The following is a 15,401-nucleotide window of genomic DNA, read 5'->3' on the forward strand; positions in this document are numbered from 1 at the left end:
GAAAGAAAGAAAGAAAGAAAGAAAGAAAGAAAGAAAGAAAGAAAGAAGGAAAGAAAGAAAGAAAGAAAGGAAGGAAGGAAGGAAGGAAGAAAGAAAGAAGGAAAGAAAGAAAGAAAGAAAGAAAGGAAGGAAGGAAGGAAGGAAGGAAGGAAGAAAACACCCATAACACTTAGAGAGGGAAATGTCTGTTCTGATACTTATTCAAAAAGTCCTTTGATATGGAAATCATTGGCTTTAACTCCTGTAGCTTTAAGCCTCTCCCCAGTAATTCAGATAATGCATGCAAATGCCTGGACACTAGCCCACTGTAATCACAGAGGAACATGCTTTCTGTTCCTCTTTGGACTGTTCCTATTCAGACTCATCCTTTCTGTCTTCTCTCTGGCAGTATCTGAGTATCTCCACCTGCCAACACAAGGACTGCATTTGTACAAGACCTGAAAAACCATTGTTGCTCATTCTCCCAGGCCTGCAGGTACCGTCACAGTGTATGCAAATATCTAAAATGGAAGCCATCAGCATATCTACTAAGATGCACCTGAATAAATGAAAATGCTTTATCACCACTGCGTTACCTGCCAGCAGGCTCATTTTCTGACTAAAGTGCTCTTCTGAGGGCTACCTTAACATGTTTGTCTGCAGTAATGCTCCAAGATCTAGCCAAAGGGGCTACAACAAGACTACCACTGCATGCAGCCTGGGCAGTGAGCCTCCACCACCCACAGAGGTGGGGAAAGGGCTGCCCAAAGTGCCCACAGGGTCTGCATGTGGGGTGCTTTGTGCACTGCTGTTGGGCAACCCATCCCTGGTGGCAGTGCTCCTCACATAAAGCCGTAGTCAGGCCCTTTGCTCCCATCTCTGACCAGTGGGGCTAGGTTGGCCCAAACCACTTCATATTTGACTACTGAGCCTTTACTACTCCCCCCCACCCTCCCCCTCTCCCCAGTAGGGTGTCCTCCCACCCCCACACAACCATGAATTATTTTTACTTTAGGACCTGAGTTTTGTGAGGGTGGAGGGAAATGTATTCATTTTTGTTAGGACTGATAGCACTGATAAATGTGTCTAATATGCAGAATGTATAAGAACGATGTCCATAAGCAGACTCCATGGACAATAAGAACAGGACAAAGATACATGGCACTTCCTCTGAGTGCTGTCCTCCAAGCTATTTTCAGCACACAGGATTTCCTGAGCTTGATGTGGTTTCCTATTTAGCCACCTTCAAGAAATTGCTCTTCCAGATACTTCTTCAGGCTTTCAGATGTGAACCCAGCTAAACGTTTTGCATGCACATCACTCAGTCCTTTGTGGGTTGAAGGCCACTTGGTAGGGGCAGTGTTGTTCTGGGGAAAGGGTCATGCAAATATAGTAACCACACAGATACTTGCCAACCATAACAAACCTCAGTGAACTGGCATTTTTTTTAAACCCATCCAGGGCAACAACAGTAATAGGAGGGAGAAATGATAATTGTCTAGGACCCCTAGAGAGTGTCAATGTTTGGGTGGGTCTCCTGCACACAGGAATGGAACCTTGCTTTGCAGTGTGCCTGGTTATTCATCTGTGACTTTCCATACCTCCAGGCACTTTGAGGAGGGTCTGTGAATATTCATTAACACTGTGTTTCCAAATTATAAAGAAAACCCTTAAACACATTTCCCTGGTTCAGAGAGAAACAGTTGCAGATATTTGGAAGGATCTACTGGGCAATTCAGCCTGAACCCAAATGACCACATCATCCACCTAGTTTAAGTATCCTTTTCTCCACCTGAGAATGGAAAAAGTGGCAAAAGGACAAAACCTTATAAAAGAGATCACAGACACCAGTGACCCCAACCACAAGACACAGTGGACACCAGACAATGGTGCAGGCCACATGAAGTGAAGCCACTGCTGATCAGGAGAAGCAGACTTACATCAGGATGGGGCACTCCTGAGCATCCAAACCAGCATAATGGTGACAATATATCAAAGAATGGTATTATTCCCTGGTCCAGGCAACTGAGACTTTCTGGCAGATCCAGTAAATCAAGGCAGATGCATCTGTAGCTATTTTCCAGGCTTCAAAAGGCAGCTCCCAGTAGCACCTTCACTGTGGATCCTGGAGACACTTCCATGTGTCCCATCCAGCATGGCATTGTGGGGCTGACACAGAAAGTTCCTTTCCTCCTGCCCAAGGAGAGAAGGAGGAGCTGACAGTTGACCACACAGGGAGATTACTTTGGCTTCTAGCAGCAAAGAGAGAACTGATCTCTCCTGTATTTCTACCATTGCCCACACATGCCCCCCCTGCAGCAACTTCCACCCAGTCCACCTGTCACAACTGCAAGCTGGGTTGTTAACGTTTTTTCTTTTCTTTCCTGTCACCATCAAGTGCCATGCTGCTTTATCTTGTGTTTTAAACTCTGTTGTCAATTGGCCACAAAGATTCACACTTACAGAGCTGAACAATAGTACTAAAATTATTCCCCCCTGCACTTTCTTCTACTAATGACTTCTGTCACAAGGATCACAACTGATGGGTTATGGCAATTACAGGGAATAATGTAAGCTTAGGTCTTTTTTTTTCTTTCTTTTTTTTTTTTTTAATGGAGACAAGCACAGATGTTTCTCACAGAGCACACTTCCAAATTTCCCCTCAGGTTACAAGAGCTCCGTGCTGTGTGGGGAGTCAGACACAGAGTGCCTGTGTTAAAGGCATGCCCTGAGCTGCATGCAGGAAAGCAGAAAGCAGCAGAAAATATAGCATGCAACATTTCATGTCAGTTAGATGATATTTTCACTGACTTTCACAGATGTTTGTCATACATTGAGGCTCTCCACCAGTTCCTACAGATGTCCTGTCTCATAAGATGGGCTTCCTACAGTCCCATTTCCTCCTTATAGCTTTAGTGAATTTTCTTTTTCAAACTTGAAAACTCCCATTTTCTACATAGAAACAGGACATTTTGCAGCCATGGTTTGCCTTCAGCACACTTTCTCTCCATCATAAACATTTACATGTATTTGCTTTCCCAACTTTTGGTGTTTCAGCTCCTTTCGCACATCAGGTACTTCCCATGAAAAGCAACTGGGCATATGACAAGACAGCCCTGCAAGATAATGACTTATTAGGGAACGATTTTCATGTTCCTCCTAATCGGTTAAAAAGAGCAAAAAATATCTGCACCAGGAGATAACATAAGAAGGAAGTTAAAACCATTTTTGGGATATTTTAATCTTCAGCACCTCTAATTCAGTGTTGCATGACTTAGTCAGTAACCACAGCTGGACAGGACTGTCCCACAGCTCTCATGCAGCCAAGGAGTGGTGAATTAGGAAGATGCAGGGAAGGACATTATCAATGAGACTTGGAAACAGCGATACCAGTTGATACTTGCTGGAGCACTTAGACATCCTTTTAAAACCCAGAAGTAGACACATCTTCTGTATGTAAAGCCATCCTGGTCTCTTTTAGATATTTGGCAAGGAAATTTGTAATGAGGACAAACAATCTGCATGTTCTATAATGCTTCCATATGACATTGCCATGTAGTGTGTTTTCCACAGTGATTAAAGAGAGCCTACTGATTCAAAGATGGATAGTGCACATTAGCTTTCTGGAGAGTAGAAAATTTGGACTTGGAGGGCCTTTAGGCAGCCAAGTCAAAAAGGAGGTCTTCTTTAAGCATGCACAAAGTACTGTCCCATAGGACCAGTGAGAGCTTGATCAAAGCCTTCTGCATGCTGTGGTGGATGGGGATGGCCTGACCACTCAGTGAAGCACACAGAAGACATGCAGGGCATTTGAAATCTGAAGTCCTGTCACACACATGGTCTGTGCAAAACAGACACTTCCAAAGTACACCAGGGCTTGCTGTAGATAGTCCCTACACTGTAAACAAGGGTGGCAACCTAACATCCTTCTTGAGCAGCTTGTTGTGGTTGTGCAGTGGTATTGCTCTGTGTGGACAAGGGTGGCCATTTGCAGGTCTTCTGTTTTTAGGCAGCAAGGAGGTCAATTGTCTGTAAGTGGCATTTTTTAGAATAGATTTTCAGCTCCTATCAGTTATCAGTGCTCTGCTTAAAATGGGGTCATTTTAATTTGCATCAACACAAGATCCTATATAGATTTAGTTACAGATTAGCATCTCTCATGCTTGTGTTGATAGGGGCAGGACATTTGGGGACTTGGGGGGTAGATCAGAATGTGGAAGTTGAAGCAATTTTTGCATCTCGGACCCACCTCCAGCAGCAAACAACAGAATGCATTTGAGCACACACACCCTCTTGCTGAGGTACACAGTATTTAGTTTCTTCCTCTGAGGATCTGATGCAGTTCACACAGGAAAGACAGACATCACCATGTGGTTTCAGCATTAATGACAGCTTTATTGTAAAGTGGAGTCTTCATAGAAGCAACAGAGAACCATACAAAAACCCAGTGTGGAGTCTTTAAAATTTTCTAGGTTAATGTGGCCATGCACAAGTTTTGAAGTATTGCTGGGAGATGTTCTTCAGTAGACAACATATCCAGGTAAAATCAGATAAGTATTTGTAAAATAAAAGCAATACTATAAAAGAGCAGCCAGAATGTAGCAAGATCCTGCCAATCTGCCACAAACCATTCCTGTAACAAGGAAGACAAGTGCACAGAGGAAAAAATAGAGACACTGCAAAACAGCTCTATTAAAATTAAAGCCTATTGGAGTATCTGATCTTGTATTTCTTTGCCCTGATCAAAGCAGACTTCTTCCTTCCTGTTGCTGGCAATATTACCACGTAGTCCATTAGTGAGAAGTGTGTAATATTTAACAACAGCTCTCACCACCAAAGGTTTTGTGGTGTGAATACATGAGGAGGACACAAAATGGAGAAAAATAAAACTATTGTCATTTTACAAGTGGGGAACTGAAGCCTAGAAGGAAGAAATTTGCCTGAGGTCATATTTGAAATGTGTATCATTCATTGTGAGCCCAACCATGCTCAGTTAATACAGCTTTTTCATTGTTTTGTTCAAAGAAACCCTAGGTGTTTCTACCTGTTCCCTTTGGAATATTAATTCCACAGGTGAATGCCCTGTGTTAGCACTAACAGTTTCCTGACAATAAAATGCACAGATATAAATGGAAATGAAGCCTCACTGATAAAGCAAGCCAGAAGCACTTTCCAATTGTGTTTGATCATGCAGCAGTAAAAATGCTTCTCCATCCTCAGGAGGGGAAACAACAGTTGATCCAATTTCTGGATGACTACCTACAAGATCATTCCCAAATCTTCCTACCATAGAGAGGAAAATTGAAGGTTGTTTTCCTTTTATAAAATCACCACAGAGAGGCAAGCATGTCAGGAGACACTCCGGTGGGTGCTGGAGTGATGTAAGGGGACAAAGCAAATGAGCAACTCTAACACCAACGGCCTTAATGAAACACACTTAAATACCTTCAACAGTAGTTCTATGGTGACAACAGGATAACTAACTGAAGATTTTATCTATAAATATCTCCTTTTCTTCAAACCACCTTCTGCCAAGACTAAGAAAATAGAGAGGTGGCATCACTTGCCCTGGTGCTCAGGGAGTCCATATTACTTTAGTCCAGGCAGGTGAAAGGAGAACGGCCCTCATGAGGAGCTGCTCTCAAGATCCATCTCATGGGGGAAGTACTGCAGAGAAGTGGTTTAATGGAGGGCTGACAACAGAACACCCAGGAGAGGACCACGTGCCCAGACTTTAGGCCTTCCTCCCTTTCCCCATGCTGAGGGAAGGAGACATTTGCCAGCTGCAAGTGCTGCATATTCAGAGCTGGTAGGTGAGCAGATTCATAGCTAAACATACCCAAGGGCCAGAACAGAGTTTGCACCCCAATTACTTCAGTATTTAATGTTTTTCCACTAAGCTTGCACACATGAACAGCTCTACTCTTCCCTGCTTGTGCTGTTCCTCCCATGATGTTCCAGCACTAGTCAGAATAATCTCAACACCATGGTGCTGTAGGTGTAACTAAGCTAATGTGCAAGAAATGAAAATATTTCACCTACCTAAGACATAAAGATAGTTTTTTTAGGTAGCCAGTCATTGATTTCTGGGTCTAGAAAGGGAAAGAAGATACATGGAACACTTTAAATGATTTTTTCTCATTTCTAGGACAAACATTGAAGAATTCTAAGTGTGATGCAAAGTAACAAAACTGAGTGAGGAGTAGTGAGCCCAAGACACAGGGGCTGACATGATATAAGGAACCACTGGGGCTGAAAACCTCAAAGATGAGTCACATCTTATGAAACAAGGAGGTTTCCAGCTTGGGACAAAGAAAGATGGAGGATGCCCTGCAAGAGCAGGTTTAAGGAGTGTAATGCTCTTTTCTCTAACCTGTTTCACCGTGGCTGTCTTCTGAGTAGGAGAGCTTGTGCAGTAGTCCACCTTCTCTTCATGTTGGCTGCAGAGCAAAAAGAAATACCAATGGAAATTGCACCTGGCCCAGCTCTGTGCAATTCATGCTCATTTAATGAAGACAATGAAACTACAGCAAGAGTTGAAGCTGCAACCTAACAGATCCTTGGATTGTGGAGAGGACTTTCTTACTGATTTTTTTATTACAAAAGGAATTTCATTAAAAATAATATTTCAGAGCAACAAATAAAGGGTAAAGACTAGACTGATGGCACAACCAAGAATTTCCTTTGAGAACTTTATAAGAAACATTTTATTCTCCTTTCCTCCCATTTCTCCCCATCTTAAATCTCATGTCTCTAGGTTGGTCTTGTTTTGTTTCCTTCTTTTCTGGAAGTACATGTTGCTATATTTCATGTTGGACATCTCTACTTTGCTTTGTCTAGACATGAGCAAAGACCTCAAGAGCATGGTGTCTGGGAGCAGTCAAATTCCAAAAACCATTTCTCTCCAGCATCACCTTAGGCAAAGGGCAAGCAGTAAGGGTTTCCAGGTTGGAGTCATCCTTCAGGAGCAACAGCAGAGACAAGGAGAGGCACATGCTGAATTTCTAGGCCAAGTGTTGACAACAGCTGACTGTGCTAACAGGCTGAAATCAGGATTTTGTTTCTTGTCAGCTTTTATTGCCAGACTGCTCAAACATCTCCCTCCACCAAACCACATGCCTTTTATCTTGGGTATTCTTTTTCATCCCTTTTCTTTTACCTGCTTCCTGCTCCCAAGGCTTCTATCTGATTCCGCAATTGCTTTGAAAGTTTTCTGTAATCAGAAAAAAAAGTAGTGACTATCTGCTTAGTTGTTCTCAGTATTATTTCAAGGCTGCTATACATTCTTCAGCTAGATTTTATACAATTACTTACAGAGAGCTTCAAACTTCTCTTGGTGAGATATTGTCCCTTCTCATGTATTTATAAGCTCCTAGATTAGGAACTCATTTACTTTGTAGTAATTTATAGGAATTACTGTATGGAAACTGAATTTGTGGGTTCAAACAAAACTGCAGTCCCAAAGAATCCACACAGTAGTAAGGGTGGATAACTTTGGCATTAAGCTAACACTTTTTAGATTATTGTATTGCAGGAGAGCAACATTAGTATTTCTGGATTCTTCCCATCAAATGTACACTACCATGGCAGCAAGGTGGTAAAAAGGGTCTGGTATTTTCTTCTGTGATGTCCTACAACTTTGTCTGATGGAGACACTACAGCAATTAAAAGTTGAGCATCTGAACTTCCCATTAGGTGTGGAAGAGCCCTAACAGTGTAAACAGCAGTGGAGCTGAAAAATCACCTCAAAAAATCTTGTTAATTTAAACCTTACATTATATTTCAGCCTTTGTATTTACAGTTCATATGATGCATGCTTAATGTCATTACTCTTCAGAACACAGAGAACAAAACTGAATCTCAAATCACTTCACGTGACTGAAAGAGGAGCTTTTAAAGGGCTCATACCTATTGCCAGCACTTCATACTTTGTGCTTAATTAGGGAGTGATTGCTAGGAGGAATACTTAATCCTTCGCATTTACTGAATTTAGAGGATTTCTGAACAGTAGAACAGTGGAGAAAGGGAAGAGTGGGAGTGAAAAGCCTAGTGCTTAACGCACATGGGCTGGTCTCTGTATTTATATCATGCTGTGAGGATGTGGTGTTTTGAAATTCAGAGATATTATATATCTCACTACATACAGGCAACTACAGCCCAGTAATATGGTAGGACATTATTTTAATGACATTTGAACTCTGGCTAAGAAAAGAGAGCTCTTGCTCTGAAAACAATTCTCTGAAAATAACAGTGTAGCTTCAGCCTTTACTGCTGCTGTTCAAGCTGTTGTTTTTGCTCTTCATTCTGCAAAGTAATAATATATACCAGGTACAGAAAGAGAATTGAAATAAATAACCAGGATATGCCCTGTAATTTGTCTATTCTGAGGAAAAGATAAGCTGCTCCTAGAATCTGCTAAGAGTGTGATGAGACTTTCCACATCCAAATTTAATTTGCATTTCTGTGGTTGGATGATTAAGTAACAGAAAAAGAAGCTAGTCTACATAAATTTGAGGAGATTGTTTGATACTGCATAAACTATATTAACTTATAATCAATAACATATATTTCAGGTATGGCTGATGTGGAAATATTCTGGATATTATCAAATAAAATAGAAGGCATTGCTAATACTTACAACCCAATTAGTTCAGAGTTCTTGAGCTGTTCTTCTAAGTGGCTTACTTTTATCTGCATGTCCTTAAAAGTTCAAAAGAAAAGCAAACATTCTTAATATTAATCAATCAGTGTGAAATAAAAGTCAAGTCGGAGCTTATTAGCACGTGATCTGCATCAGTGCTGTCCTTGGAAATACCTTATTCTCCTCTCCCAAACTGTCTCTGATAGAAATCTACAGGAATCTGCCCTCCCAGTATTAGTTTGGATTACAGTAACTTTCTTGATGACTTAAATTCCCTATAATACAAGCTTAATCATTTTAGATGCATAGTTTCTGGTTTGCTGGCTATAGTCCGCAAAACTTATAAACTAAAATTTCCCAATGTTGCATTATTTTATTTTTATTCCTGAAACTATCAACAGACTAACTCCCTGCATTCTTATTTGTACTGTATTTCACTCTATTGTTTTGCTGTTTGACAGCTTTGTAAGTAAATTTGCAAAAGGCTAGCAATGAATGGTACTGGTCTAAAAAAAGAAAGAAAATGTACTGGGATATGTAATAGGATGTCATACCTTTAAGATGTTGTCCTGTTGTATGACTAGTTCTCTTTCTTCTAATATTTCCCTTTTTTCCTAAAAATCAACAAAATCAAATATAACGTTAGGGGAAAAGCATTAATATTAAAAAAGTAGCACTGGTTAAAATTTTAAGGTAAATAGACTGTATTAAAAAGCTACAAACAAGCACTTTTTATCCATCAAACATTTATCAAAAGTGAGGATTATGTGATCACACTGTGTTTGACAGTCTTTCTAGCTTCAGAAGTGGTGGCTGCTATCATTAATGAAGAGAAATCTCATAGGATTAAAATTATTTTTGGTAAAAATAGGCAATGGGATAAAAGACAGAAGCTGAAGCTGGTGTCTATGCTGGGACAAGGGCTTTGGGGGAGCATGACTATTTTAGCAGGCCCCAGAGGATCTACACAGGACTAAGTTGTGGGATGATTTTAGAGTAGAAAACTAATTAGTAGAAACTAATGCAAACACATGGGTGGTGGGCTCAGTAGCTGGTGGGATGCAGAATGTCCTCAGCATGAAAGCATACTCAGGAGGTGGTCAGCACAGGAAAATCCTGGGGACGGTCAGCAGGGAGCTGAGAGTGAGCTACCAGTGTGTCCTGGCAGCAATGAAAGCCAGCAGCATCTGGCCTCTATGGATGGGAGCACAGCCTGTAGGTCGAAGGGAGGGATTATCCACTCTTATTCAGTGTTCTTTAGACCATGTACAGATATTGCTTCACCTCCAATACATGATGGATACCAATGAACTGGAGTGAGTTCAGGGGAGGCCTCCAAGGCGGTTGTCCAGGTGCCTTGGAGGTTGTGCTGGCTCTGTCCTTAGAGGTTTTGCTGTCCCATCTGTATACAGCCTTTAGCACACTGGACTGAGCTTTGAGCAGGAGGTTGGACTAGAGACCCTCCCTGTGTTCACTTCCCACCTGAATTACTCTGTGATCCCATGGCTCTGCTGACTCATAAATCAAATCAGCTTGGTTTATGAAGGTCCCTCCTCAGCAGATTTGCTTTTCTGTAGCTTAGCAGGCATATGCGCTATTTCAAAACTTTGCTGTAAACTTTGTTATTGCAAGTGCACTTCATTGTTTTGCTGTTCATACTGAACAAAAAGAAAGTATCAACCAGTTAAAGCAGAGAGGTAGGAAATGGAATTTGAAAATCAAAACAGCCTATGTTGTTTGCCATAGTGCTTTTTCAAGGTCTTATGATGATTGATGGAATATAGAGGATTTTTTTTTTTTTTCCCAAGAAGCTAATTCAAATTCCAGCAGCATGTTCAGAATTCTGAAGCCCATTCCACTGGAGGGACCAACAGTAACACTTGTTTTGTAACACTTGAATTCTGTAGTCTAATACAGAATTCAGTAACACTTGAATTCTGAAGCCCCTTCCACTGGAGGGACCAGGGTAACACTTGGGTATTAGTTACCCAAGTGTTATTCTGTGGTAAAACAGGAGAATAAACCTTGTTGGCATAGGGTCATTATTATGTCCACAAAACAAGAGATTAGGAAAATGCACAGGTGAAAATTGGTCAGCTACACTGGTAATTGTGAAAGAAAAGTGTACCCCATACCACTATACCTATACCCGTACCACCATACCTATACCCATACCTTCATGGACAAAAGCATGCGACAGGAGCAAATAATATATGATGCACTCAAACTCAAAGTCCTTCTGACTCATCTGAAAGCCAAGTCTTATCCCATCCCAGCATCAGTGACAGCAATGATAGGGGATTTTTGTCATGCCAGGGACAGCCAGGAAAATCTATTCTGGGCCCGTGTCTGGGCAAAGTTAATCATCACAGAGCTACGGCAACACAACCTTTACTGCTCTGAGTCCAAACTTATAACAAACTGTTAATAATCTTAACGTAGACTCTCACACTCTTTCTTCATATCTCATGAATATTCCTTTCTACATAAGAGCATTTTGATACCTTTATAATGTCCCTTTCCTTTTCTTCTATCCTTTTCATTAGCTTCTGCAAACATGCCTATCACAAGAAAAGGTTAGGAGGGGGTGAGGTTGGGCAGGGTGAGGCAGAGGGAGAAGTCACAGGTTTGACAAGATGGGAAACCAAACACGAGTTATGCTGTAAGATTTGCATGTCTCAATAACTGTCCATAGACATTTATTTCTCTCGGAAAATAATGAATCAAATCATACCTGTGCCAGTTATTTGTGGATGGTTTACAATCGAAGGAAGATAGAGGAAGAATGCATGTGTGCACATTCATGCATTTAGCCAGCAACTGATTCCTTACAGCAGATCAGCAGATATATGTAGGAACTAATGGAATAGCCAGCCAAATGGGAAAAAAAAAAAAAAAAAAAAAAAAAAAGAGTCTTCTTGATTGTTTTTACCTATATCAGCAACTCTGGTCTCAAGTATTTGTCTGCATTTGTCTAAATTGCAGAGACTTTAGAAGAGGAACTGGATTTTTCCTTCCATGGGTAAAATACCTTATGTACCAAACACCATTGCTGGTTAAGAGCCCTGCATACCACAGGTTACTTCTGGCTTAAACACTAAACAGGGTATCTTTCACTTGCTTTCTTCCTCAGAAAAGATGCTCTAACGTAAGTTAACTAGCCCTTGGGAAATAAGGAGGTCTTGGTTTGAACATTTCTGTGCATCCTGTAAAAATGTAAAGTCTGCATACTACAGATTTTCTCAAAGCTTTAATAGCAGGATATGTTATTATTAAACCACTTACCTTCAAATGTCTTATGTCCTCCAAACAAGGAACCTGCTGATGCCTATGAAGTTTATATTCATGGAATTCAGAAATCTGAAAATTAAAATAAAATATACTTGAAAGAGAAACAATGCAGTTGGAAGTAGTTTTTTTTTCTCAATTTTCTTTATACAAGTGTTCTTGATTCTTCAGGTTTCTGTTCAAGATGACAGAAAGTTACCCTGTGAGGTCTTGTTATGAAATACAATGGAATAAAAATGTAAAAAATGTCTGAAGGCATGTCTTTGCAAGAACTGCAATTTTAGTTATGCTTTTGATCAAGTACATAACTTCATTTTCGAAAGATGCCTGAAATATAAGATAGCAATAAGTGTCATTTAATGACACTGGAAAGATGAAGGCTGCTTTCAAAGTAAGTCTTCAAGTACCTTAAAATATATTTTGGTCATATTTTCCGGTTGCCTTTAGTTGTCAGGAAGTTGGCAGCATTTGGAAAGCACATAAATAAAACTTTTTTTTTTTTTTTCCTAAAAAAAAATATTTTCAGAGTACTTGCTTCTTTGCAATTAGCTGATGTAAACATCCCCTGACCTCACAAGTTATCCTTTATTGTGATGCTGTTGGTAAGCATTTTGATGTGTGATTGTGTGCATATTCCCTCTCTGCCCAGAAGCACAGGAAGCAGAGGATGAAATCCATTTTTAATCAGCTTGAAAATTCTGCTGATTGCAGTGAGACCATGGGAGTACAAGTGACTTGCCCACAGTTTCACCATGAATCAGCTGCAGGAACTACAACACTGTGCATCTCCTTGACCACAGACACATAGGAGCCCCCTTCAAACTGTAGTGCCCTTCTTCCTCCACCTGCCACTCCAGTTCTTTCTTGAGCTTTGCAGAAGTGGAGTCCACAACATCCTTTTGTCCCATCTCAGTTCTTGGAGGCACAGGTGATGTCTGAAAACTAAAAAATTACAGTGTCAGATGAAAGATCATGGCTGGGTGACCATTCTAGTTACACACAAATGGACAAGGCAGGAGTGAGAACATTAAGACCTAAATTCAAACCTCATGTTCTTTCTTTTGCTGTCTTTCCTCCCTTTATCTGAGGGTTTTGCTGTTGTTGTTGTTACGTAACAAAACTAAACTTTTTTATGTAACACCAATTTAATCCCATTTTTGACTGATGGAAGGTTTTGATGAACTCCCACATACAGTTTTTCACATTCATCTTTTTCAGCACTTTGCAATTGCCTGACTTCACCAGTTAGTACGTGCATCAAAACACTAAATTTCCTGATTTAGTGGACTGGGAAGTATGCATCTTTCTGCTCAGGCCTACATAATACCAGAAAATGTCCACCTCGTAATCTTATTATGCTGAATACTCTAAAAGTTGTTTGCTTTCCACTTATTCTAGAAGACACAATAATGAACACATCTGTTCAAACAGCATTTACCTCTTGAAACATCTGTTTTCACTGAGAGGCTGTTTGTTTTCCACATGAAATTGAGAAACCATCTTGCCAAGATCTGTCTTTGCACTTTTTTGTCTCTCTGTAGATAAGGTCACATCTGCAAACAGTATGCTCCTACAAAAACATTTGCACAGAAAAATCTGTTGTTTCACACTAAACACTGTGTCATGTCCCATCTCCTACAGAGCTGGAATGAGATACTCAGGTGGACCATACTGTTTCTTCTCCCAGATTTTTCATGTCTGACAGACCTCACAGTGGGCTGTCTTGTATATTTAATACCTTTTGTTGTTGTTATTGTTTTTTCAGATTTTGAGATAAGCTTGTAGAAAAACAATCCTCATACCAAGCTCTTCTAACAAAGCAATAAAATATATTTTATAGCAATGACTGTTATGAAACTGCAAAAGGCAAATACAAAACCTGTTGGCTCTTTTTTCATATGAGCCATAATAAGGATAGTTAAGGATAATTTTAATTGTAGCACTGTAACTGCTGAATTAATATCGTTTTTCCTTTTTAGACAGGGTGTTGGTGCACAAATAGGCTAGAGGCCATCATGTAGGATATGAGGGACTTGGCCAGAAAGAGAAGTCCCCATCCAGGACTTTGGCAGGCAGGATTCCACAGGCACAGGGCTACATACCCATGCCTGGAGGGATGCCACAAGCACAGTGAGCCCCTTCTCAGTGGTTGAAAGTATTGGGTGAGGCCGTGGTATGTTTTTTGGTTTTTTTTGTTTGTTTGTTTGTTTGTTTGTTTGTTTGTTTGTTTTTCATCCCAACTGCAAAATAACTTTGCTGAAATTCTGCACAGTCTTTCAAGGACAAAATAGTCTGTACATAAGCACACTAAGCAAACTGCATTTTGCAATTATGTCTGCAAAACTATTAGGCAGGCGTTTTGCAGTCATAACTCTGCCAGTCTGTTTATATAGCAAAGGCATTGAGGTCTTCCTTTGGTGTTCACAGAAAAGATGTCAGGTACCAACTGAGGGACAGATCTGGGACAGCTGCCCATCTGAATGCTGTGACCACATATGAGGGTCTACGGGCAGGACTGGTGGCTGTGTGGCCCCAGTGATGTGCCCACACACCCTGGGGAGGTGCAGCACCAAAATCCCTTGGCTTGCTCACTGTCTATGGGGTGAGATGCAAAAGGCAAGGATGCAAGCGGGGTGCCAGAGGAAATGCAGAAATGTCTGTTCAGTACTTGGGCACTGTGAGTCTGTTCTCTAGCTGACTAGTGTGAAAACTCACATATACCTTTTTCAGACTCTGTTCCTAGGGAGGACAAAATCCCCCACAAAATCCTCTCTCTAAACACAATACTATCTGTACTGTTTTTGTATCTTCAGTCTCTTCAATTTGGCCATTGAGGCCATTTTGTTCTTTGTATTCCCTTGTAAGTGCACTTTGGAATAAAGGAGAAGGAGTGGAAGGACAAGGGGACCTGAGAGATGTTTGCATTTTCCCCGGACAAAAAATTCACCATGGACCAAGAAAGCAGAGAGACAAACCAGGTAAGAACTCACCAAAAAATAAAAATAAAAAAAAATAAAAAATGCAAAACCGACTAAAGGTCTCTTGTACACCTGCACACCATCCTGTCATCAAGTCTTAATTACACATCCCCCCAAAAGGTGGATGCTACACTCAAGCCAGAAACAGAATGCAGCAAAATAAGGACAGGATGAAACACCTGACATCGGAAGTAAAAGCTAGGATCAGAGGGCTGCACTCCCAGCCTACAGAAGGTAAAAGATGAAGAACCATCTTTTTTTCTTTTCTTTTCTTTTCTTTTCTTTTCTTTTCTTTTCTTTTCTTTTCTTTTCTTTTCTTTTCTTTTCTTTTCTTTTCTTTTCTTTTCTTTTCTTTTCTTTTCTTTTCTTTTCTTTTCTTTTCTTTTCTTTTCTTTTCTTTTCTTTTCTTTTCTTTTCTTTTCTTTTCTTTTCTTTTCTTTTCTTTTCTTTTCTTTTCTTTTCTTTTCTTTTCTTTTCTTTTCTTTTCTTTTCTTTTCTTTTCTTTTCTTTTCTTT

General features: G+C 40.4%; 1 protein-coding gene across 2 annotated transcripts in view; it reads right to left on the reverse strand.

Annotated features, from left to right (window-relative positions):
* Positions 1–4,364: 4,364 nt before the first annotated feature.
* The window catches only part of LOC118163132, a 17,541-nt gene continuing 6,504 nt past the window's right edge, over positions 4,365–15,401 (reverse strand). Inside the window, exons 2-11 of one of the 2 annotated variants that reach the window (XM_035319627.1) lie at positions 13,347–13,478; positions 12,747–12,850; positions 11,906–11,982; positions 11,125–11,181; positions 9,175–9,234; positions 8,618–8,679; positions 7,139–7,192; positions 6,353–6,419; positions 6,022–6,071; positions 4,365–4,612 (exon numbers count right to left, since the gene is read on the reverse strand). In XM_035319627.1, the coding sequence (XP_035175518.1) occupies positions 4,453–4,612; positions 6,022–6,071; positions 6,353–6,419; positions 7,139–7,192; positions 8,618–8,679; positions 9,175–9,234; positions 11,125–11,181; positions 11,906–11,982; positions 12,747–12,850; positions 13,347–13,408 (753 nt within the window). In that variant the 5' untranslated portion in view covers positions 13,409–13,478 and the 3' untranslated portion in view covers positions 4,365–4,452. The remainder of the gene's footprint in view (positions 4,613–6,021; positions 6,072–6,352; positions 6,420–7,138; positions 7,193–8,617; positions 8,680–9,174; positions 9,235–11,124; positions 11,182–11,905; positions 11,983–12,746; positions 12,851–13,346; positions 13,479–15,401) is intronic. The other variant, XM_035319628.1, reaches the window with a different exon arrangement.

This window comes from Oxyura jamaicensis, chromosome 2 (assembly GCF_011077185.1).
Source record: "Oxyura jamaicensis isolate SHBP4307 breed ruddy duck chromosome 2, BPBGC_Ojam_1.0, whole genome shotgun sequence".
NCBI classification, from domain to species: Eukaryota; Metazoa; Chordata; class Aves; order Anseriformes; family Anatidae; genus Oxyura; species Oxyura jamaicensis.